Below are 24,757 nucleotides of genomic sequence, written 5' to 3'. Positions count from 1 at the left end.
AGGTGACAATGGGCACCTGCAATTGTCCCTCCACAAGAGGATCTCTGATCAAGGGTTAGAATTCCCTTCCGTCTTTAGGCAATTCCAATATATGAAAAGAGGCTAAAGGACCTCAGCAAGTATATGATATTCAGAGACACCATGATATCCTTCTGTGACTAAAAAACTCCTACTCATCCTGTACGGCCCCAAACAAATAGCCCCAGTGTATAGACCAGGTATAGATTCCTTCTACAGTACTTCCGCCCCACTTTGCACACCCTAAGCTATCATGGCATTTAATACATTTAGATGTAGTTAGACATCTACTTATTGGTATTTCTCTCTAAAATTACCTTCCACGAGGACAAAGACCCTGGTCTTAATCACCAGTGTTTTACTGAATATATTATGAGCCACAAAAGGTGCTAAGGGCTTTTACTACCTGCGTTATTATAGCTGTCACAACAACTCCACAAGACAAATATCGTTGCCCATCTTATCGATATGAAACTGAGATCCAGAGAAGTTACGTCACCATCCAAAGCTGCACAGCTGGCAAACGGTAGAGTCGTTTTTCTCTACCCTGCATTACAAGTTGGCTTAGATCCCTGGGCCCTGCTCTATAGCGGTTCAACAAATGTTGGTTGTGTTCATTTAAAAAAAAATTGACTGGACCAGGACGTGGTGGATCAATCTGAGCTTTGAAGGACAAGCAGAATCGAGTGAGGTTGAGAGAAGAAAAACACTACAGTACTCGTTAGAACAGCGCGGTGTATGTGTGTGTCAGAGCGAGAGAAAGGAGAGACAGACATAAGCTCAGAGGCATCGAATCGACCCCTGGGCTGACAGGAAGATTCATGTGGAGGACGAGCAGAAGACAAGCTGGGAAAGGTAGGTTGAGGCCAGATGGAGAAGAGCCTCGACTGCCCAGCTAAGGCAGCTGAACTTGTCAGAATTTCAAGGACACGGCTGCCCCTGAGACTCCAAAGGCCCTCTTTTGACTCCTTGATTCAAGGAACCACCTGCACCATCTGACTTCTAACCTGACATCCATCCTCCAGCCCAAACACCCTGGTCCCAAGGACAGGGCATACCTGGAGGAAGGGCTGAGGGGGTGGCCCCAGGAGGACGGGGACAGGGTGGGAGGGGGCCGCGCTGAAGGTCAGCAAGGCAGGCACGCGCCCCGAACGGAGGTACTGGAGCAGCACTGCTGGGCACAGACGCAGGCAAACACGTTTGAGCAAATTGGAACGACATAAAAGTCTATTACAGCAAATCAAACAGCAGTCAGCATGACAGCCATTAGCCTGAAATGAATACACGGGGACTTAATGAGGTCTGTCGAGGCTGGCTTGGTGAATTAAGTTGCCAATTCTAGCAGGATTTCCCTTTTCTTTACGGACTTGAAAGCATCTACGCTGCCTCGTTAGGGCTTCGACAAGTGAATTGCAGGGCCCTTCACCCTGATAAAATGGATAATTACATGGAGAACAGTTTAGTGAGGGGAGAGGGGTGGGCAGAAGGGGAACCAAGAACAAACAAACCCAAACACAACTGCCTGGCTTCTCCCAAGGCCAGGATGGGGGCTTTCAGAGGGAGAGGGGGCAGGGTTGGGCGAGCTGGGGCAGGTGAGTTTCTCCCAGGAAAGGGACAGCGCCTGGCCTTGATTTGCCTCCTACCCACTCCTGTTCCAGGCTGACGATATGGGTTCCCATGGAGCATGTCGCCAGGCAGCTGTGAACAAACTGAAAGTTCTGCTCAAAGATGGGCTGCCCAGCACCTCTCTGAAACCCTCTGGTGGGGAGGTGTCAGAGATAATCCTCCAGGGTCCACGGTCAACAGGGGAGTTTGTGAAAAATGAAGATTCCTGGGCCAGCTCTCCCCAAACCCTGATTCAGGATGCAGGGGCCTGGGAATATGCCTTCTAAATAGTCCCCCCAGAAATTCTAATGGGGTGTGTTTGGGAGCCTCTGATTCATCACTTCTCTAACACTCAGTTCTGGATGTCTTCTGAAACAAGGGCTTCTCCTGCTTCTGCTTGCACAACTCCAGGACTGGGGAGCTCAGTACACGCTCAGCAGGGCAGGGGAGTAGATTGAGGGGCGGGACTCATTTAAAAAGTTCTTCCTTATGTAGACCTAGACTTTGCTTCCTTGGAACCTGCTCCCCATGCCTATCCCTGGGTTCTGAGCACGACAGATCCAAATGCATCAGGGCCTCTAGGGCTGGGGGGAGTGGGGGTTGAGAAGGTAACGGATAAGGGACAGGTGGGTGGGATGGCCAAGAGGGGAGCTGAGTGCAAGGAGGCAGCCACGAGAGCTTCTCCACCATTGCTCAAGGAGTAACGAAGTCCCAAAGGAAAAGAAGGAGCGTCCTGTGCTGGATTCACGAGCTCACAGAAGTCAGCCTAGAAGGGGCCTGGCCAAACCCCCTAGAGTCTCACCGAACCAGTTATTGGCACAGTCAGGACTAGAACCCAGATGCCTTGACACAGGGCTCCCCCTTCTCTTGATAAACACAGGAGCTCCGCTGCTCAGCTTGGCAAGATTCTGCTGAAAACCCACCTCCTCCTACTGATATTTCTCTGATCACTGGCAACCCCCCAGCACTGATGCTTCACAGGGTCTCCATGCCCCGTTTCTCTGGTTTGCACTCACTCTGTTCAAAACGGCAGGGTCTCTGCCACAAATCAGACTTCTCAAGGGCAGGGGCCTGGGGTTGCAGGGTGACCTCAATGCAAACAGGAGACTCCGGGCTCAACTCTGGGCCAGGGGCCAGAGCCAGGCAGCTAAGTTCTAGCTCAGGTGACCATACCAGGCCACGGCTGGTTAGTGCCAAGCCACCTCAGGTCAGGAGTGGCCCGGCCTTCATCCAACGGACACCACATCCCCCTGGCCACACTGAGCAGCCCCGATCGAGTATCAGACCAGTGAAGTGATCCAGGGATGTTTACATTGAGCAGGTAAACCACATGGCTTTCCTCCAAGGACTGTGTGTCCTTGCAGATGGCCTCTCTCAGCCCACCCTCTCTTCATCAGATGGGCAGGAGGCAGGCCTTATCAGATAAGGAGGGCTATGGCCCAGAGAGGTTAAGTGACAGGCCCAAATGGACCCAGCCATCTGGGAGCAAACAGCGCTGGGCCTGAGGTCCCTTACCGCTAGTTCTGGCTCCTATCATTGCACATTCCTCTGGCCTCCCAGGTTTCTGGGCACTGAGAGCCTGGCACAGCGCCAAGCCCACAGCAGACACTCAATAAATATTTGTTAAATAAATGAGTGACAAAAGAGGTTCTCTCCTTTGGAGAGAAGAGGCCTTTGGAGAATCCCAAAGGATTCCAACAGGGTGGTGTTAGAGGTCACATCTCCTGGCAAGGGAGAGAGGCAAAGGCTGGCCTCAGCCCAAGGGTTGAGGAGGGGGATTACGACCTCTCATCCCCTTGCCATCACTGCTGTCTGCTGCCCCTGTGAGGGAAGGCAGAGGGCAGCCATGCCTGCCAGGATGGCAGCTGAGCAATGGGTCCAAGGCTCATTAACTCTGAGCCGTGCCCTTGGTTTCTGAGCCCAGGCCCGGAGTGCAGGCTGGCACGTAGAGACCCTTAATTAAATTAGGGAGGCTTCCAAATGAGAGGAGACCCAGAGCCAAGCTGTAGTACCGGGCATATCAGCCACAGCTCAGGTCACTGTGCCCCCCTGCTTGGGACTGTGGGCTCTCCCTCCTGTCCCACCCTATCAGGGAATGGGCATGGGAGCCCTTGCTGCGTCCCCACCCCACACCTGTCCTCACGTCCTTCTGTCTGGCACAAGAATAGAACTCTTGGCTCACAGCTAAGTAAGGAAGGCCAGGAGCATGAACTTGGGGGACATGAGACAAGGTCCCTCCTCCTTGAGGGACTCAAAGTCAAAGCTGTGTGACCTTGGGCAAGTCACTCTCCCACCCTGAGCCGCAATTTACTCATCTATAAACTGAATAGATATTTTCTAAAGACTCTTCCAGTTTCCTGATCCAATGATCTATAACACAAAGGGGGTGGAACTCAAATGCCATGGTGCCAACCTGCTTCTCTCCAGTGGATTCCATCTCCCATCTTCCCTATCCCAACCGTTCACTGCTGCCCAGCCTGGAGCCCCAAGGACAGGCCCGAGGGACACCCAGTTAGAAGCTCTTTACCCAGCACCTTCGAGGACTTTGAATTGCTAACCACCAGCCCAGAAGACTGCCATCAGCCACCAGGGAGAGGATGGCAGGCAATGAGAACCCTGGTGCCACTGGGAGCCAGCAGCCAACTTATTAACGAACCGTTTGTAATGCAATAATTTGTACTTCTCAATTACCAGAAATGGCTTGGTTTTACATGCATTCACTCATGCAATCAGGCTCAGAGTACACAGACAACACAAAGGAGCCGAGGGCCAGGGGGGCAGCAGGTGGGTACAGGGCTAGGGAAAGAAAGTCCCTTCCTGGAACTGCATGTTCTCTCTGTCCTGAGGGCACCTGTTCTGGCCAACGCAGGAAGGCCTGGGGTTAAGGCTGCCAGTCCACCTACCCAAGGCCCATACTGGCTGTGAATGGAAGAAAAGAGGGGGCAATACCTGCCCCTCCCAACTTCTGTCTTGTCCCTGATTCGATACCAGCTGGAGTTGTGGGGCTCGTCCAACACAATCTCTCTCTTAGGCATGAGGTTCTCACCAACCCACTCTCCTTAACCAGCAGATGGGACCCCCACCCTCAGAGGTGCCAGCACCTTCAACCTGCCTAGACCTGGTCCTTGGGTTAAGATGTGGGCAGGAGAAGAGAAGTGGGACCTGCCCTTGTACCAACTGCTGACTCTTTACTCCACTCCCAGGCAGGTGGGGAGCAGCAGGTCCCCAGTGTCCCCCAAGTGTGAGCCGGGGGCTCCTACCTCAGGGATGCGGACACTGTAGGGCTGATTGTGAAACGTGGGTGCATTGTCATTCACGTCCCCAACCTGGATGTTCACTTTCCGTGTGATCACCTGGTAAGAGAAAGGCAGGGAGTTAGAGTTGGCACTGGCCGCTGGCTTCTTCCCCCCCCCCCGCCCCCCCTCCCCCCAACGGGGAGCCCAGGAACAGTCCTCCCAGGGCTGCAAGGGCCTCAGGAGTCACTCACCCCCTGGTGGTCGCTGACAGAGAACTCCACTGTGAACTCCGACTTGGTCTGAAAGAAAGAGGAGGGAGGGGGCAGGGGAGAGTTAGAGAGACGAGCTGAGGTCCTGTGTCCTGAGCCCTGCCTGGGGCTCGAGACCTCCAGCATTGCCTAAGGAGCTGGTCTGGGACTGGGTACCCAAAGGCATCCCTAAAAAAAATGAGCATTGCCCCTTGGATTGGGGAAGCCGGTTCAGAATAGGGATTCTTCCCCAAAAGAGCAACAGATTAGAAATCCAGAGTCTTGGGTTCTAACCTGGACTCTTCCTCTAAACTGCTGTGTGACCTTGAACAAGTCACTCGACACCTCTGCGGCCACTTCCTCAAATGTAAGGAACGAGCAGGGGTTGGAGTTCTGTTCAAACTCTTACCTTAATTTGCAAAGGGCTACAGGGTCATCAACTCCTGCATCTCTGGTAAATGGCCTTTGTAGGGACATTTGTTTGGGGCAGGGGTAGACTTGTATGCCCCATGGAGCCCCCAGGCTATACAGGATGAACCCAGGATCATTGTCCCTCTTGCCTACCCAATATTGCCCCTCGCTTGGAGACACCCCAACCACCCCATTCCAACCCCAAGTCCAGACATCAGCACTGGCCCTTCAAGAGGGACACCATTCAGGCAGGAAGATGCTAATTCATGGTCAGAATGGGGCCTCAGAGGAAGGCCCCCAAAAGATGATGAGCCACCGTCCCCCAGTGTCTGCTCCTGTCCTGCCTCAGGGAAGGACTGGGGCAGGGATCCGGGCAGGTCATACCTCTCTGTCCAGCGGCTGTCGGAGCCACACCACACCTGTGTCTGGCTCCACAGCGAAGATGCGGGAGGCCTCCTCCCCAACCACGCCGTACACCAGGGGGTCATTGTCCATGTCTCGGGCCAGCAACTGGGTCACAGACGTGCCTGGAGTATCCAAGGGAGAGAGAAGAGGGCAAAAATGGGAGGTCAGGCTGTGGCTCAGCACCTAGCTCAGGTGGCTGAATCCCAGCACGGAGCAGCCACCTCCAGTAGGTCACTGACTACCGTAAGACCCTGTGTCTTTGGCTCTGACACCGTCTCCCCACCTCCACCCTGTGTGGGGCTAGAGACCCACATGTCACAGGTCACAGGATGTATGTGCCTACAATAGGGAACCATCGTTGTGACTTCAGCCTGCCCACTCCTCTTTTCTGATTTTAATTTGGAGACCTCCTTCTCCAAACGGCTCAGACGACAGCAGGCACCCCATCCTTCAATTCTTGTGTTCCAAGACGGGCACATAAATCAGCCCTAGCCAATGAGAGCATTCCATCTTCTTGGTCACAATTGATTGGCTCAGGGATGAGCATGTGACCCAAGCTAGCCAATCAAAGCCAACCCTGGGACTTCTGTTAGAAATGTTGGGAAAGAGGAATTCTCCTTCCACTGGGGTTGATAAATTGGCTTTGCTGGCAGCTGTCTTTGGCACCGCACAGGAAGAGCCTGCCTGAGAATGAGGCCGAAAAGGAGGAAAACAGAGACGAATGTTGCACGGAGAGAGATTCCTGATGGTGTGAGGATCTGTGATATTAGCTCCATCCTCTGGACTCCTCGGCTACGTGAACTAATAAATGCCCCCACTCCTACCCCCCCTTTTTTTTTTGCCTGAGTCAGTTGATTTGGATTTCAATCTTTCGCAAATGGAAGCACCCTTTTTAATTCACAATATTTTGCAAACTTATTCATTCGCCAGTGATTAGGTGCTGGCCTTGTGGTAAGCACTGGAGTACACAGAGCTTAGGAAGAGGTGGCCCAGCCTGAAGTCACTCCAGTGTAGCACTGTGTGACAGGGTTGAGCTCTTCGTCACAAGAAGAAGACTGAGACATCACCATTCACCAGGAAACAGAGCCCTGGCCGGAGGTCACCCTGGGCATCAGGATGCCTGGCCTACAGCCCTACCTAAGGAGTCCCAGCGTAAGACGTCTTCTTCTGGGGTTCACAGCCCTCCCTGGGTAGCCTTCGGGAAGGGAGACTACCACCCTGGTTTGCACTGAGGCAGGATACATAGTAAACCACGAGGTCCCAAGCAATTGGATCAGCTAGTCACCTTAGCTTCAGGAGGTCCTTATACCTCCAGGAATCGTGCAAAATGTTAGGAATGTGTCATACAGTGTGTCATTTTCTGCAGAGAGGGTCTAGAGCTTCATTGAAGACTCTCAAATGGCTCTCAAAGGAGTGGTCAGATAAGAACCATGGCCTTTGGCAAACCACTTCTTTCAAAGCCTTAATTTACCCTATAAAATGGGACAGGTACCCTTGCTTCTCCAAATACTGACTCTCATATTTACTGTTGATCAAGCTAAGTAAGAAGGGATTCCAAATTCTGGGAATGTCATCTAGAAAAGTCTACTAATGAGCTTTTCTGGGTGAACTTTTAAAAGGACAGTTCTAACGTGACAGTAATAGCTAACATTTCTGAACACTAACCACACTCCAGACACTGGGCTAAAGGATTTCCATGCACTACCTAATTCAATCTTTACAGTCATTCTCTCCATTTAACAGATAAGTCAACAAAGAGTGATTGAGTAATTTATGACAGCCACACAGTTACAAATGTCAGAGCTAGAATTCAAACCCCAGGCACTCTGGGCTCGTAGTTCACGTTTTTTCCCCACAACTTTATACCTCTCAACACTTGATATGTGAACTTAAGATTCAGGACTTTCATGGAGGTGACCCTATCAGACCCTAACTCGAAGCCCAACACTTGGAGAAGGAAGATATTGGCGCAATCATTGGGCTTTCATGATATGCCAGACACAGTATAAGGCCCATTCACATGGGTTCTCTCATTAAATTCTGTCAGCAACTCTGTTTGATAGTCATAATTCTACCCATTCTACAGATTTGAAAGTCGAGGCTCACAGAGGCAAAGTAGCCTCTCCAAGGTCACAAAGCAGAGTAGGACGTGGCAGAATCCAAGGTGATGGGAGGAGGTGAGAAACAGAAAGAAGAGTGAAATCAGGGAACAGAATTAAAATACCCTCAGGAACTATTTAGGGAGCCCAATCTTCCCATTTTAAAGATGGAGCAACTGAAGGCATTTAGCACTTTTTCCAAAGTATGACTGTGAGCAAGAATCAGGACTCAAACCTAAGTTTCCAGACTCTGAGGCTCCTAGTAAAGTGCTCTCTCTCGATGAGTATGTGAAATCACAGAGAAAACAAGTGCATCTTCCCAAAGCATCTGCATTGCTCAATAACAAGCAATGGCTGCATACTAAAGCAAATGGGAATATATTGTAACATTTATTTTTTAAGACAACCTAAAGCTGTAAAAGCCTTTCCAGCCTCCCCCTGACTTCCAGGGATACACATTTCCTTTCTGTTAACCTCAGGGGTTCTTTCGTGGCAAAGTTTGAAGAATACTGAGCTCCTTCCCAACGCCCTGGGGAGATTTCACATGAGGAAACTGAGGCCCACGGGAGCCCTGCTTGTCTACAGCACAGCAATGAGTTCATGGGAGCCACAAAGATTGAATATCTCACCTGCCAACCTCCTTCAGGGCCCAGCCCAGGTGGGAGGTACAGGGCCAAGCTCCTGGCTGGCCGGCAGGATTCTGGAAAAGCCACACTGGCCCTCCAGCCATAGTCACACAGCTCGGTCCAATATACCAAATGGCTCTGTCAGGCCCGAAACTGAGGCTCTCCCTAGAAGGGGGACACTGGGCAGGACTGGGGTGGGGCCTTCAGCTGCTGTCATGTACCCTATAATTTCCTGGATTTTTATCCATTTTCCCCTCTATTATGTGCTGTTCAAAATAGTCCTTTTCAGCTTCCTCATGGGCTCTTGTCTGCTCACGCTTGCTTTGTGTCCCAGGTAATTGCTAGTGACCTTTTCTAAGTGCACTAATTAAAGGTACCGATTTAATATTATATTTAAGACAAGAAGCCCCGCAATTTTCCAGCTGGGCACATACTCCCCTGCCCAGCATTGTTCTGCCACTCTGCAGAAGCTGGGCATAGCTTTGGCTTCTCCAGGACACAGGGCTCATTTGCACCACGATGGCTTCCAGCAACTTCTGTTTGTACCACTCATATAGGAAAGAGGCCAAGATATGGGCCCAAAACTAGTCCAATGGTCCTAGAAGCAGCCACTCAGCAGAACCATATCTGACTGGGTGACCCTGGAATACACATGCCACACTCTGGGCTTGTTTTCGACCTGAGAAACAGACAGTATACCCTGCAACCCAGGCTGTGGAATACCTGGAGTTCATTCTTTCTTTTCTTCCTCCTTCCTTCCCTTCCCTTCTTCCTTTCATTTTTCTTTTTTTGTTGTGGTAAAAAATACATATAAAATGTATCATTTAAACCATTTTAAACTGTACAATTCAGTGGAATTAGATACATTCACAAGGTGGTACAGCTATCACAATTATCTGTTTCCAGAATATTTCATCACCCCAAAAGGAAATTCTATACCCATTAAGTAGTCACTTCCCATGCCCCCTCCCCCAGCCCCTGGAAACCACTATTCTGCTCTCTATGAATTTGCCTGGTCTGCATATTTGATATGAACAGAAATGTACAATATTTGGTCTTGTGTCTGGCTTCTCTCACTCAGTATTATGTTTGCAAGGTTCACCCATGCAATATAACACGTATTGGTACCGATTCCCTTTTTATAACTGAGTAATACCCCATTGAATGGATACATGACAGTTTGTTTATCCATTCATCAGTTGATGGATGTTTGCGTTATTTCTACCTTTTGGATATTGTACACAGTGCTGTTATAAACATCTGTGGACAAGGTTTTATTTGAACACTTGTTTTCAATTCTTTTGGGTATCTACCTGGAGTGGAATTGCTGGGTCTTATGGTACTTCTACGTTTAACTTATTGAGGAACTAACAAATTGTTTTCCAGCAGTTGCACCATTTACATTCCCACCAGCAATGGATGAGGCTGGGAGTTCTTTTCAGTGGTAGGAGGGACAATCAACAATTCCCAGGGGCTGGGTGCCCCCTGTATGGTGGAGAGATGGGAGCCGGGCAGCCCTGCATAGCAGATGCTCTTGGTACCCTGCCTACTATTCCGTAGCATATACCATTATCACATACAGCAGCTCAACCTCCCACTGCCAGCCCTGGGGCTATTTGCCTGAGGGGTTCTCACCATCAGCAACTGCTCTACCCATTCACAGGACAGGCCAAAAGTGCCAGGGAACTAATGCCCCCGGAAGCAGCGCTCAAAGAACAACTGATACAAGATGGTGAATAAAGAGTTGGTAGATAAACGCCCCAGCTCCCTCACCTCTCGGGGGATGGATAGCTCAGAGGCCATGCTCTACACTGACTCTTAGAGTTGCCCGGGATTCATCTCCCATTGCCCACTCTGGTGACTCGGTGGATAATGCATCTGTATTCCTTCTTTCCCTTCCTTATGTCACGTCCTCACTCCCCCACCTGTGTTTCCTGGAATTCCCCTCCCCAATAAACGATTTGTACTTGAGTCCTCCTCACAAGGTCTGCTTCTGGTGGCACCCAAATAAGACACTCCCTAAGACTGTGGTATCAGAACCACCCAGGAAGCTACAAGTCAGACTTCCAGGCCTCACTGACCTGGTTGGCTGGGGGGGAGCCCAGAGTGTAAACTTTTAAACAGCGGCACCCACTCTCCCTGCAAGAGCCTCTGGCACACAGCCAGGTTTGGAAGTCCTGAGACTGGTTTATAGCAGGGTGATATTCAAACATTTAACAATGGGCACAGAACAGGCATCACCAATCAGAAAGGACGCTGGCAATAAACAACCGGACCAGTGAGTTCTGCCTGTAAGTCAGGCTGGTTTATGGCTCAGGTTTGAGATGCAGAGAAAAGCTCCTCGGGCCCCAGGATGATTTAAAGGCTCGGTCTTAGGGCTCTTGGCTCAATCAGTGCTGCTGGAGGACTTTCTGCTCTTGGCCTTCCTACCCTCATGGGGAAGGGTAACCTGGAGAAATCAGCCCCTCTACCCCGTGCCAATCCAGCCCAGACCAGAGGCCAGCCTAACCTCATGGGTGGAAAGTAGAACTTAAAAGAATTTAAATCACTGCACACCCATGTTCACAACAGCATTCCTCACAACAGCCGAAAGGTGGAAGCAACCCAAGTGTCCATTGATGGAAGAATAAACCAAATGTGGTATATACATTCAATGGAATGTTAGTCAGCCTTGAAAAGGAAGGAAATTCTCAGGGCGGCCGGTTAGCTCAGTTGGTTAGAGTGCGAGCTCTTAACAACAAGGTTGCCTGTTCAGTCCCCACAGGGGCCACCGTGAGCTGCGCCCTCCGCAACTACATTGAAACAACTACTTGACTTGGAGCTGATGGTTCCTAGGAAAACACACTTAAAAAAAAAAGGGATGGAAATTCTAATACATGTTCCAACATGGATGAACCTTGAGGACCTGGTGCTATGTGAGATACACTCGTCACAAAAAGACAAATATTGCATGATTTCACCTCTATGAGGTACCTGGAGTAGTCAAATTCATAAGGACAGAAAGTAGAAGGGTGGTTGCTAGCGGGAGGGGATAGGGGATAAAGGGGAGCTGTTGTTTAATGCGTACAGTTTCAGTTGTGCAAGATGAAAAGGTTCCGGAGATTACACATTGTTGTGTAGTTGCACAACAATGTGAATGTACTAAATACTACTGAACAGTACAATTAAAAATGGTTACAATGGTAAACTTTATGTTTCTGTGTATTTTACCACAATTAAAAAATTTAAGCCCAAAACTTAGATCACGTCCAAGGCCATAGTGATCTGACCCAAGGCAACACCACTTACCCCTCTCACCTGGGCTCCTCGGGCTTACCCTTCTGGGCCTCTTGGCCTTCTTTCTGTTCCTAAAGAGTTTATGGCTGCCTCAGGGCCTTTGCCCTGGCTGTACCTTCTGCTGGGAATGTTCCAACCTGAGGTTACTACATGCTGCTCATTATTCCCCTCTGGGGCCAAGAGTTACCTTTTCGGAGGCGCCTTCTGAACTAATCTTGTTTATTCACTTGACTTGCTGGCTGCCTGCCCCAAATCCCCAGGGCAGCGGCCTGGCCCATCATAATCCCTGCTGCATCCCTAAACTAGCACAGGGGCACTCAATAACGAGTCAGTGGGTAAATAAATGAATCCTGCCAACGGCCTAGAGGTGTTTGGAGAAGAGAGTCCCCCAAAGTCATGAAGATCTCTGAACCGCAACCGAAGGAGAGAGTATAGCAAGTTAATTCTTAATTATATACACTAATGAACAAGAAAAGTCCTGGCTAATCAAAACCTAATAATGCCCAAACCAGTAACAGTTGGCTTTGGATGCAGGCGAAATCATAGTTACGCACTGGCTGGGCTCCAGTATCTTAGGGACTGGCCCCACACCCTATCCTGGGGTGACGTACCCCATCCAGAGGCCCCATCTTGGGACAGTATACCCCGTCCTGGAATTCAGGGGCCCAGGGTGGAATGGGGATCTGCTCAAGGGGCTGCAAAAGCTCCTGGGAGGTGCAGGACTGGCAGCACGTCCCCCCAAGGTGGCCTCAGTCCCTCAGCAGCAGGCTCCATCCATCTTCCAGGCAAGAGGTACACAATCACAGCTTCCCCAGCAGCCCTGCTGGGCCCATGCTGATCGCCAAGATGACGGTAATTACTATTATTGTTGTTATTTGCTGGGATTGGTGTGTTGTGCGCTCTTGAAGACCTGTGAGTCTTTGCCTGTTAGACACAGGGCAGGCCAGAAACTCAGGCAGGGCAGCGGCAGGACGCAAGGCTTGTTATTTTTTTCTGGATGGGGAAAGGATGAAAGCTGTGTTTATTCCCAAAACATGGCGAGGGTGCTACAGAATGAATAAAGAGTATGAATAAGGAGAATCCATCCTGCCTCCTCCTTGCAGCAGCACCTTCTTGAAGTAGACCTTTGAGAGGGCCACCCCGCTCAGACCCCCCACCCCCATAGTACCTGCAGAATTACAACCAAATTCCTTACCATGATGGCCAGTGCTCCTCCCATGTGTTCTTGGCTCCCTGGCCAGTCATGTTCTCATCGCAGCCCTGGGCTCAGCCTGCCAGACTGCTGTACCCACTCCAGTACCCCATAGTTTCTACACCTGCTGCTTCTACTCCTTCAGCCCGGAAGGTCCTTCCTCCTCTCACTGCCTCTCAAATCCCAGTCATCCTTAAATGCATACCTCAAACGCCACCCCTGTCACCTAGTTCTTTCTTCTCTGTGTTCCCTGATTCGTCGTTCGTACCTCTGCAAAGTAGGGAGAGGCCATCACCTCTTGAAGGTGAAGACTGATGTTCTGGGACGTGTTTGGCAATTCTCCCCAACCCTCTGTGACTAACTAGGTCTCCTCTCTTGGGCCAACCAGCTCGCCAATCATTTCCTTGCCCGTGCAGACACTACTAATCAATCACAAATCCTTTTTCTATTGAATCTACATTCACCTTCAGAACACTTCACAACACTGGATTCCATGCAGTCACTACTAGTCAACCCTAACAGGCATGTGAGAGCAAGCCTTTTGCCATCTGTGTCCTGTGAGGACTTCACATCAGCCCTGATTTACTGACCCTTTCTATCCAGGGGCCAAGGATCTAGGGCCAAGGTCAGCCCCTACTAGACTCAGGGCTTTTTGTAGGGAGAGAATTAGGCTTAGAGTCTATAGGCAGGCTCAGAAACGGACTAATTACGGCTAAAGAGAGAACCAAACAGACAAAGCCCCTTCTCATCTTTGCAGAAGGAGGATCAGGGGTCCTGACCGGGAGACGACTGCTTGGGACAGGACTACACATGGGTGATTAGTTGAGCCAAGGAGTAGCATATGGAAGGCCCCTAATCCCAACTCAGATTACAGGTCATGGGTTATGATCAGGCTTTTCTGAGAATGACCACCACCATGACCCCCCCATGGCCATCAGGCCTGCTACATTACGAGGGAAACCCATCTTCCTGCTTCTGGTCTGGGGGGCCTGGCTGCTCTGGCCTTGGTCTCTGCCAGAGCCAGAGGCTCCTGTCCTCCCTTCTCCCCTGGAATGAGCCCCCCAGAGCCTGGGCTAGCCTAGGAGTCTGTATCTCATTGGTCTTTCCTCTGGATCAGACAGGCCCATTAAGTGCCTTAATTCCTGGGAATAATCTCATTTGTCCTAGCTTCTCCCTTCCCACTTTCCTGACTTCCGTCAGGCTCCTTCCTTCTAGTCCCCCTGGATCTTGAACATGGTTTGACCTCAGGCGAGCCAATTTTTGTTTGGGGTGTTTTTTTGTTGTCCTACACCTACCTGGAGGAAGCCAGAATGAGATCTGATGCTGGCTCTTCTCTCCTGAGAGGTAGGTGGCCTCAAGCTTGCCCTGTACTGACCAACAAATTCACTCTTATCAGAAAACCCTTGTCCTGGATAAAGGGAGCTATCTCTGTCTCCAAAACTCACAGGCCATCTACATATCCTTTCTTCTACAGCTCAGTCCACAAAGAGTAGATAGCATGAACTGTCTAAGAAGGAAACTAGTATTTGTTAGGCACGTACTATTTGCCAGGCAGCGTGCGCAATGGTTTTCATTCTGTGTCATCTATTTCTCACAGTGGCCCTGCAGAGAGGGGTTAGCGTACCCACTATACATTAAAAAAACAGGCTCAGAGGGGTAAAGTGACCTACTCAAGGTCACATAGCTAGGAGGTGGCAGAGCAAGGATTTGAACCCTTCTATCTGACTCAGAATTCCTGTTCCTTCCACCACCCTCAGGGCTTCAATCACAAATTCTTTTATCCAAGCATCTAAACACTGCCTTCTGCTCACCCCGCAGAGACTGACCCTCATGAAGACCCCCAGGTCCCTCCATGTTTTACGCTGCTCTGACTCCTGGGTTACCTGGCTGGCCTGAAGGTGAGTACTCTTGAGGCAGGGACTGTGGGGAGCCCCCTCCATCATCCTGGCTTTCTACCGCCCACCCATCACCTGCCAGCAACACGGTGATTTCCTGGGGGTCAGAAAAGGGGTGGTTGGCTCATTTGGGCACACAAGTGTCAGATGACAAAGAGGACGGGAAAGAAGGAGACATGAAACAGAACAGGATGAGATGAAATCAGACGCTTTGATGGTGGGGAAGAGTAGGAGCTACATGTTGTTATTTTAAATTAATAAAGCACAAGAGGAAAGATCATACATTAAATACCAATATTTGAGGGACCTGGCCCTGAGTTTCAGAAGCCTAGAGCTGTTCTGCTTCTGGCACAACAGCAAATAAAAGCCATCATTGCCAAGGGCGGCCAGGCCCGGTGCAGGTACCAAGGTGTTCTGAGCGCCTATAACCTCATGAGTCACAGAGAGGTTAAGTTCCTTGTCTAAAGCACATGACAGAGCTGGGACGGTTCCCTGACCCTTCTAATCCCCATGCCACCATTATCACCCTTCATTCATTCACTCAACAAACGTTGTCTGAGAACCTGCTCTGTCCCGGACGCTGCTCTAGGCACAACAAGGGACAGAACAGACCGTAGTCCCTGCCCCGCTGGAGCTGACACTCAGTGTACAGATCTACATTTCCCTTAAGCCACAGACTTTTCCTAGCGTTTCACTGGCACATTTGGGAAGCACAAGCTTAAGTTTAGTGTCTAGTCACAGCCTGGATATGGGTGTTCCCACCGTTCACCCTGGTTTACGGGCTGTGACCCACCCCCAGGATGAGCACTCCTCATTTTGGCAGGGGACTGAGAACTTGGGACACAGAATCAAAACTCAGACTAAGCTTGGGGAGGAAGTCAGCCTCCGCGAAGTCCCTTTATTAAGACGGAGAAGCAGTCAGGCCTAGAACTAACATGGCTGCCACTGGTTGGCGCTCAGCCACAACTTCCTGATGACCGTGGGCAAGTCATTCACGGCTCTGAGCCTCCCTTTCTTCATTGACACCATGAGGGGCTGACACCAATGGCCAACACACAGAGGTCCTTGGAGGAGAATCGAATCCAAGTTTGACAAACATGTCACAGGTCACGAATTTGTGGGCGTTGTTTGGAGAAGGGTGCTGAGGCTGCATCTGAGTTCAGCGAGGAAAAGACGCCTTCCTGGTGGGAGTAGGGGACGGGGTAGCTGTATATGGGCCACACATTCGCATTCTCGATGAGGCCAACAAGCTCATTTTACAAAGACAAAGGCAGGGCTGGGTGGCTCAGTGACTCGTCCATGATCACCCAGCAAACAGTTACAGGTGGCAGAGCTGAGACTCAGATTGGCCCTGGGTTCTCCATTATCCTTTCCACAGCACCACATTAAAGTCCCTCCTAGTTAAAATATCTGTAAGATTATGATTCTGTTTGCCACACACTACTGCAAGGCACTGGGAAGGAGAAAAGGGCATGGATGACCCAGCCCGGCTTGCAAGGCTTTACAATCTGGTGGAGACACTCGGAAACGAGCCTGGCCAGACAACCAGGGTCCAGGGTAGACTGGATATTCCCTTCTTCTCAGGATAGGAGCCTGAACACAAAATAGCCATGAATAAAGGGGCTCCGGAAGGCGCTGTTTGACCTTCCCGAGTCCTTGCTGCAGCTCCCCGGCCCACGGGAGCTGAAGACCTGTCACAGGGTCTGGGAGAGCCACGTCGTGGTTACCAGATTTAATAACAGTGATAATAGAGGGGTGGGTGTTTTTTTCCTTTTTCCTGAAACTTTTCAATTCATTGAACTGTTCAATTAACTTTACAAAAGGAAATGTGGAAAAATGATGGCAAATTGAACTTGACATTATCATTAAAATAAACAGAGCACTGCAGGCCATTAAAGCCTCACTAAGAGATTATCCAAATACTCGCAGGCATGTGCTGACTCCTTCCTGCTCAGAGAGACCCTGGTGCTTCCCTCCTGCCCTGAACTGGCATACCCTGCCTGTCACCATTCACATTCCCCCTAAAGCTCAGAAAGAGGCCATGCTAATGGCACCCACCGTCACAGCCTCCCCAATGTAACAGGGAACGTGAGGGGAGGGCGAGAGCACCCGCAGCGAGGCCAGCCTCTGCTAACAGACTGCTGTCTCCATGGTGTCCTATTCTTCTCCTGCAAATGATGGGGAACTTCAGTCCAGCGGGTCTCAGGCCTGGCTGCATGTTAGATTCATCTGTGGCACTTTTGCGACTCCAGATGCCCAGGGATAGCCCCCGTGGCCAAGTACATCAGAGACTCTGGGGAGGGACACAAGCATGAGAATTTTAAAAACAAAAAACAAAAGCCCCAGGAGATTCCCAAGGGTGCCTGGGTTGAAAACCAAGAACTAGACAGTCCCTGGTATTCTTTCAATCTTCAGGACTAATCTAAAAATGGGAACGTAGGAAAACCCATAGGTCAGTGGTTCCCAAACTTGTCAGCACCTTGGAATCACCTGGAGCTTTTAAATAATACCCGTGCCTGTGTCCCACACCCCAAGCTTGTGATGAATTGGTCTGGGGTACACCTAGGGTTTGGAAAGTTCTACATTTCCAGGTGATTCTAACGTGCAGGTGAGATTGGACATGACTGCTGTAGGTGGCGTCTTCACCCAGCAAACAGGAAAGCCAGCTTCCTGATGACCCTCCTCCACGACACCCCAAACCTTCAAATGTAGGGTTGCTCCCAGGCATATTCAGCTTAGGCCAATTCCAAGGGCAGGACAGAAAAAGAAAAAAATACGTATTTGCTTTGTTCCCATGTTCACAATTTTCCCAGTATTAAAAAAAAAAGTTAATTCATGGTTTTGAAGCTGTGAATCTCCACCTGATTTCATGTAAGCGTCACCTGAAAAACTTCTAAAAATAAGGATGTCCAGGTCCTAGCCCCTAAGGATTCTGTTTTAATTAATTGGTCTAGTACATGACCCACACATCAACGTTTTGTTATACAGTAAGACCTCAATGTCCTTGACAGGTTCTGTGACTTTAAGCGAAAGGATATATACCGAAACCGATTTTACCATAGGCCAATTGATATAAAGAAGAGTTACGTTCCTACAGCATCTCATCAGTGTTAGAATGAAACAACACTGAATGTAATGACGCTATTCGAGGAGTAGTTCCAATGGGCAGCCAAGCTGAGAATCATTGGATCAGAGTAGCAGTTCTCAAACTTGAGCCTTCATCCGAATCACCAGGAGAGCTTGTTCAAAAGCAGATTCATGGGTCCCACCCAGAATTTCTGGTTCAGAATTTGCATTTCTAAAATGCTTCCAGGAGATGATAAGGCTACTGATCTGAGACCACAACTTTGAGAACCACAGGGTTAGAGCTTCAGTGGGCCCAGGTCCTAGTCACTTAAAGTTCATTTCAAAGGTAGTTTGGAACTTTAAGGCCTGACTTCAGAATGCCATCCCCTCCTGTGCCCCCACTGTCCGTCCCTTAGCTAGAGCCCAAGCCCTAGTGGCCACTTCTTTTCATCTCTCAGCAGCAGGAAAGCAAACTAAGGACCTAAGAATGGTGCAACCAAAAAAGCAGGTAAGAAGACACCTTTCCCTCACCCCTGCTATCCCTCCTACCTCCCCCTTCAAGAGCGGCCAAAAAAGTCCCTTGGGAAATCACTTCCTCTTTGAGGAGACTCATAATTACCCACAACGATCACAGCACCATTCATTTTGCTCTAAAATTAATACATCACGTTGAGAATGATATCGCACTAATTTATCACAAGATTTATGAAACTTGCACTTTTTCTAATGAGATTTATGCAAATGCCGCTCTTGCCGCTGTTTGTGTTTTTAAAAGTTTTGACAGGGAAGTGGGAATCCAGCCCAGCTGGCAGAGGCCCTGTCCCGACACACCGGCTGGGGAGAAGGGGGCTGTGTGGCAATGCCTGCCCTTGGAGGGCCCCAGGGAAGCAAGCCCCTTTGGCCTTCTGAGTTGGCTCATCCCCCCCAGTCCCATCTCTCCCAGGTACACCCTTATTTACGTGGGCCGGTCCTCTCAGCAGGCTCACCTGCTCCTCAAGTGGGGAGGCAGTTATAGGTGGTGAGGCTGGTTCCCTAGGTGAGCATGGATCTCTCATCTCATCAGAGGATGAGGGCCCTCAGTCTGTGAGGACAACTGTGGGTAGCAGCGTTCCTCTAGCCAGGGTGTGACATAAGACAGGAACACAGGATGAGACATTTAAGGTGACACTCACTCTCAGGTGCTGCCCCCGCACTTGTACAAGTCTCAGAGCGTCCCCTAAAATTGTGTGCCCTGGGCACCTCACTTACGTCACCCTAGTCCTGGCCTTGCCACTCACTACCATGTACCGCGTACTGACTATATGACGAGTACTCTATTAAGCACGTCACAGGTACAATCTCAGTTAACATTTAGCACAAATCTGTGAGGAAGGTAGTCCCACACTCAAATGAGGAAATTAAGTCTCAGAGAGGTTTAGCATCTCGCCCAAGATCACACAGCTAGGAAGAGGTAGAGCCAGCATTCAAACCAGGACCATCTGACCCTAAAGATAATGTTCTTATTCAGCACTGGGCCCAAATGATTCACAGGGGCCTTCCCTTTTCCAGGGGTTTAGTAACACTCCACATCTCCAAGGGTCACATCCCACATACTCAGTTACCCAGAACACTGATGAAAAGCAGGAAAGTAGCCAAGGGCTCTGAGCAGCTAAAAGTCATGGTACAAAATACATGTACTACATTTCAAACACATTTATGAGAAAGAAAGATGTGGTCAGGTCCTCACTCAGCGCCCGTTTACTCTTACTTTACATACAATTATAACTAGCTTGGTGCTTTTTTTTTTCTTCCAGTTCATAGAACTCTCAAGCAGATACCTGAAAAATAACTGGAAACAATAAACAACAGCTTCTGTTGCTCACGAAAGGGAAAGGTCAAAACTCTCCGAAAAGTGAGAACTTAAAATCATCTCAGTCTCTTCACTAGCTCCTGTCAATGACAATGCATCATCGCAGAGAGCCAGTCATTGTGATGTGTTCACTGATGTGCCCAGAAAGTGCAGAATGATGAGTCATCCCCATGTAAGAGGGCAGGTACTATATAATAGGGCTTATGAATATTCCATGCAAGTCATTATAATTATAAAAAGATTTTGTGCTTAAAGGAATGCTTCCCAAAGTGTATTTCACGAATCATTAATTCCCTTGGAGGCTAACGGTACTCCATGAAAAAGTGTTCTTTGGTCAAAAAGGTCTAGGGAACATTGCATTTAAAAAAAATTTAAATAGGTTTCTTTCTTGCAGGACCTCTCGGAGCCTTTATTACACTAACATGCATTGTGAAGCCCCACACAGTGGTGGAGAAGACACAGCTTTCCCCAAATTTATTTGGCCATGAAACCTTGCTTCCAACAGCATCTCAAAGGACATCAGTGGCTCAGGAAATAAGAATTGGAGAAAACCGAACCAGGAACTTTTCCGGATATTTTTACTTGAGGCATATTTTTTTCTTGGGGTGGATGGAGAGATGGATGGATGGATGGATGGATGGATGGATGGAGGGATGGATGGATGGATATGGATGAGTGGGAGGGTGGCTGGGTAGGTGAGTTGATAGGTGGGTGGAAGGATAAATGAACAAATGGGTAAAGGAACAAACAAATGAATAAGCTGTTCTCATCCCAGAAGCACATAAGAGCCTCTCGTATCCAAACCTCTAAGACAGAGAGGGACCTCTGAGTACAGTCTGCGACGGTTCCTCCACGTGGTTCAGCCCGTCTCCCTGCCCCGTTGTAAGTCAGCACATCATGACTAGGATCCTGGGCCTGCTTAGCTGGGTGGCAGGTAGGCTGCTTTGCACACAGGCCACATCTTGAGCACCTGAGGTGATACTCATAATAACTTTAAATATATATCTGACGCCCAACATTCAGAAAGTACTTTCCTGGCCACTGATTCCGGGTTTCCCACCGCCACATCCCCACGCAGGGGGCGAGCCAATGGCTACACGCACTCTTACCGCTGAAGAGACTACGGCTCAGCACAGTTGAGTGATGGGTCCAGAGTGAACTAATGTGGGCTCCCAGAATCGGAGTCAGAGACCCCAGTCCCACTCCTGCCCCCATCTATGTAACCGAAGCCAGTCACTCTACCTCAGTGGCCTTGGTCCTGCCTCAGAAGGCTGTGACAAGGGCCTAGTCAGACAACAGAAGAGAGAGCACTTCATAAATCCAAGACGTCCAAAAGAGGTTTCAACACCCCCAGAGGTGACCCAACCAAAGCACTTCACACGCGGTGTCCTGACTAGGTGCTGATCTTCTGAGCTGACTCTCCCGCCTCTGAGCACCCCAATGCGGAGACTGTGCCCTTGTTCCCTGCTGCGTCCCTGGAGCCTGGTCTAGTGCCTGGCACAAGACCGGCCATCAGTGTCTATTGGACAAATGCGTGAGTGAATAAACACAGGCGCTATGGTTCTCGCGTTGGCAGGAATGTGGTGCCAGTAATGCTAAAGCCATACCAAGGACTCCATCCCAGGAGCTGTCTTTGTTTGAGGGGCAGAAAGAAGACATCAAGAGCCAGACAGCCTTCCCAATGCCCAACATGCCGGGTGCCTGACTGACTGGAAGGGATGTCCTTTAATTCTGTGCGTTTCATTTTTAATTAGGCGGAAGGTCACCTTGTGGAGTCCTCAGAGGTTCTCTTTCCATTGGAATCAGGATTCTTCTTCCCACTCACCTGTGGACAGAGCTGGGTGCTCTCAGGCCCCACACTGTGGAAATGGTAGACACTGGGGGGTGGGAGGCGGGAACAAGGAAGTGAAGAGTTACTGCAGAGGGGGTCCCCTTGCCATTTAGCCAAGGAACTATGCAGAGATTGGTTACCTATCCACCTTTGCACCCTCACTTGTCACCCGCTGGTTTTCAGGACCCTCATCTCTGAACATTAGGGCTACAATTCACTTTTAGAAACTTGTGGGCAAGACTCTGAGCTCTTCCTGTTTTCTCTCTCTGGCTGGGTCTTCCCTCTTAAATGGTTTCCTGCAGCCTGCCGGTGTTCCAAGTGACCTAGAAAGGGAAGTAGAGGACACGTGCTTCATCCCCTTTAGGTCCCTCTGTCCTTCACCGCAGACAGGGCCTGGGGCTGGGCAGCTGGTGCCATTTCCCCTCTAGAGCAGGTCACAAGGTGCAGCAGGGTGCCCCCCATCTCCCGCCACCACCAGACAAATGCACGGAGCCCTGGCTGCCTCCCCATCCCCACCTTACCAAGGACTGACGTGGCACCATACAGACCTGTGCGTCATGGGGCAAAGAGCCCCTGAGTGTGGCCTCCCAGGGCTGCTGTGGCCACGGCCTGCTGGTGTTCCAGCGGAGAAGGGGGTCCCTTGGCTCCAGTTGGAATCACAGAACGTCAGAGGTGATGGGGTCTCAGACACCATGCAGCACCCATGGGTTACTTGGAGGAACTCTGAGGCCCAGGGTGGGAGGGGCATGTTGAGGCCCCACATACAGTGATAAAGCCAAGACCAAAATCCTTCTCTTCTCTGTCGCAGCTAAGTGCTTTTTAAAAAAAAACACCCTCATCTCTTTCCCCTAACCATCAACTTTGCTAGATGCCCTTCTTCCCACACGTTGTACAGAATATATCGAGACAGCATCAAAGAACAAAATGTATTTCTAATTACATCACAAATGAAGGGCAGAGACTGTGACCTTAGTTTAGGTTCTTAAAGAAAAGAGTCAATTCCTCTGAGAGCAACTCAGTCAAATCAATCACCACCACAGTGGTTCAATCAAAGCCCTAACTGGTAGTCCAGTGCTGAGGCCAAGGGCAAGTTTGGAGGGTGACCTATGGTTGGACTTCAGCTATATGCCCAAGACTGTGCGAACCTGTTTACTTGACTGGGGACCTCAATGTCGTCTCAAGGTGACTAATGTTTCCTAGGACTGTGCCGTGGGCAGGGAGCTGCTGAGTTAGCGGTGCTAGATGGAAGGCAGCACGGGGCGGGGGGAGGTCCCCATTTGCCCAAGAGAGCCATACGCATCCAGGCCACAGAACATGACGGCACAACGCCACGGCAGCACCCCCTCAGAGACCCAGCCTGGACCACAAAGGAAGCCTTGGCCCCCCTGAGCATTCTCCATGCAGGCAGGGCGCCGGGCTCCTCCCCAACCCCCATTTCCCTCCACCTCATAGCCGCACAGTGGGCAAAGAGGAAGGACAGAGAACCGATTCCGGCATGGTCACTGCCCAAGGTGAGTGAGCTTGTGGGGCTGCCAGAGAGAGAGTAATTGAAGTCTTCCCCACATCCCCACCACACAGCCAGCCGGGGCTACCCTCTGGGGGGACCTCCATCGACCACTCTCACCCCAGCTGTGATCACATGAGGCAGGGGGCTAGCAGCGTCACTCTCGTACACCTAACCCATGCGTGTAGGATCTCTGGCCACTAGGGTTTCCAAATGGCACCAAAAGTCTTAGTTGGTGGATATTGGTCAAAGGGTATAAAATCTCAGTCAGGCAAGATGAATAAGTCCTGAGGACCTACTGTGATTATAGTTTACAATACTGTATTGTATACCTGGCTGTCCTTAATAAGATGCATTCAAGTAGCCCTGGTTCTGCTCCCAACTACTGTGTTGGAAAGTCCTTTGGCCTCGCTTCCTTTGTTTGTAATACGATGACCTTCCATTCTATCAACTAATCCACCCGTTACTCACTCACCGACTAGGTTAACATTTACGAAAATCTGTCATGTGGCCTCAGCATGTGTGCCAGAGACAAAACTAGACAGTGAGAATCAACAAAACTCATTATATAGAGAAGATAGAGAAAATCCTGCTCTCAAACAAGCCCTCGTTTAAAAATGGTCTTGGTTTCTGATTCTGGCAATACTCTGTAGGTACCTGGATCTAGCTGAAAGTTGAAACCAACAAAGAATACCAGGTAAAATATTTTAGAACTTGTTGAATGGATACATAAGTCGGTAAGGGCAAGAAAACGAGAAATACTCAGGTCAAACACTAAGTGAAGGGAGAAACCCCGAGAGGCTGGTTCATGCCTCAGGGTCAGTTACTGAACCAGGTAAACCTGAGTTTTCACTGTCATAGCCCTCAGGGCGCAGAAAAAAGGAGAAAAAGCCCAGAGACCACTGAATCCCACCTCAGGGTAGAGAGCCTAATAGAAAACCATCCCCACTAAAGCAGGGGCCTCAAGAATCATACCCTTATTATAGGGGTGAACTAGAAATACATCTGTACTACCACATGAACCAGGAGTCTTTAAAACATGCTTCTCTGAAATCGTGGTGCTGCACAGAAAGGGGAACGTGGCCCGTAAGGCCCTATAGCCACAGAAAGGCCCACAGAAGCATCTGCAGCCCACGTTGACGTTGCCTGGATATCTAAAAATCTTTGAGCAAAACATTTAATTTAAAGTGGTCCAGACATGTAGTAAGCCTAAATGCTTACTAAGACAAATAGAAATTCTTTCTGGAGGAACCCACTAAAAGTCTCAGGTCTCAAAGAATCACTCCCCTCCCCCTGCCAGCCACATAAGGAGTTCACAGTCAAAATGAACATACACACAAAACACCATGACTGAAAACCCGAAATAGAAACAGACGGCATCATCAGGCCCTCGCACACTTCAGGTATTGGAATTACCCAGCACTGAATATAACATATGTTTACTAAAATGTGCTTGGAGAACCAAAAGAAAGGCTTGCCACTATGAATCAAGAACA

At 49.7% G+C, this 24,757-nt stretch overlaps 1 protein-coding gene across 1 annotated transcript in view; it reads right to left on the bottom strand.

Annotated features, from left to right (window-relative positions):
• Positions 1–24,757, bottom strand: part of CDH23 (cadherin related 23) — a 389,598-nt gene that overhangs the window by 283,058 nt on the left and 81,783 nt on the right. The window contains exons 4-6 of the mRNA XM_081074073.1: positions 5,903–6,045; positions 5,111–5,158; positions 4,884–4,976 (exon numbers count right to left, since the gene is read on the bottom strand). Coding sequence (XP_080930199.1) covers positions 4,884–4,976; positions 5,111–5,158; positions 5,903–6,045 — 284 coding nt within the window. The remainder of the gene's footprint in view (positions 1–4,883; positions 4,977–5,110; positions 5,159–5,902; positions 6,046–24,757) is intronic.

The sequence above is a fragment of the Rhinolophus hipposideros genome (genome assembly GCF_964194185.1).
Source record: "Rhinolophus hipposideros genome assembly, chromosome: 15".
In the NCBI taxonomy this organism is placed as follows: domain Eukaryota; kingdom Metazoa; phylum Chordata; class Mammalia; order Chiroptera; family Rhinolophidae; genus Rhinolophus; species Rhinolophus hipposideros.
This window is presented reverse-complemented; position numbering and strand designations above follow the sequence as displayed.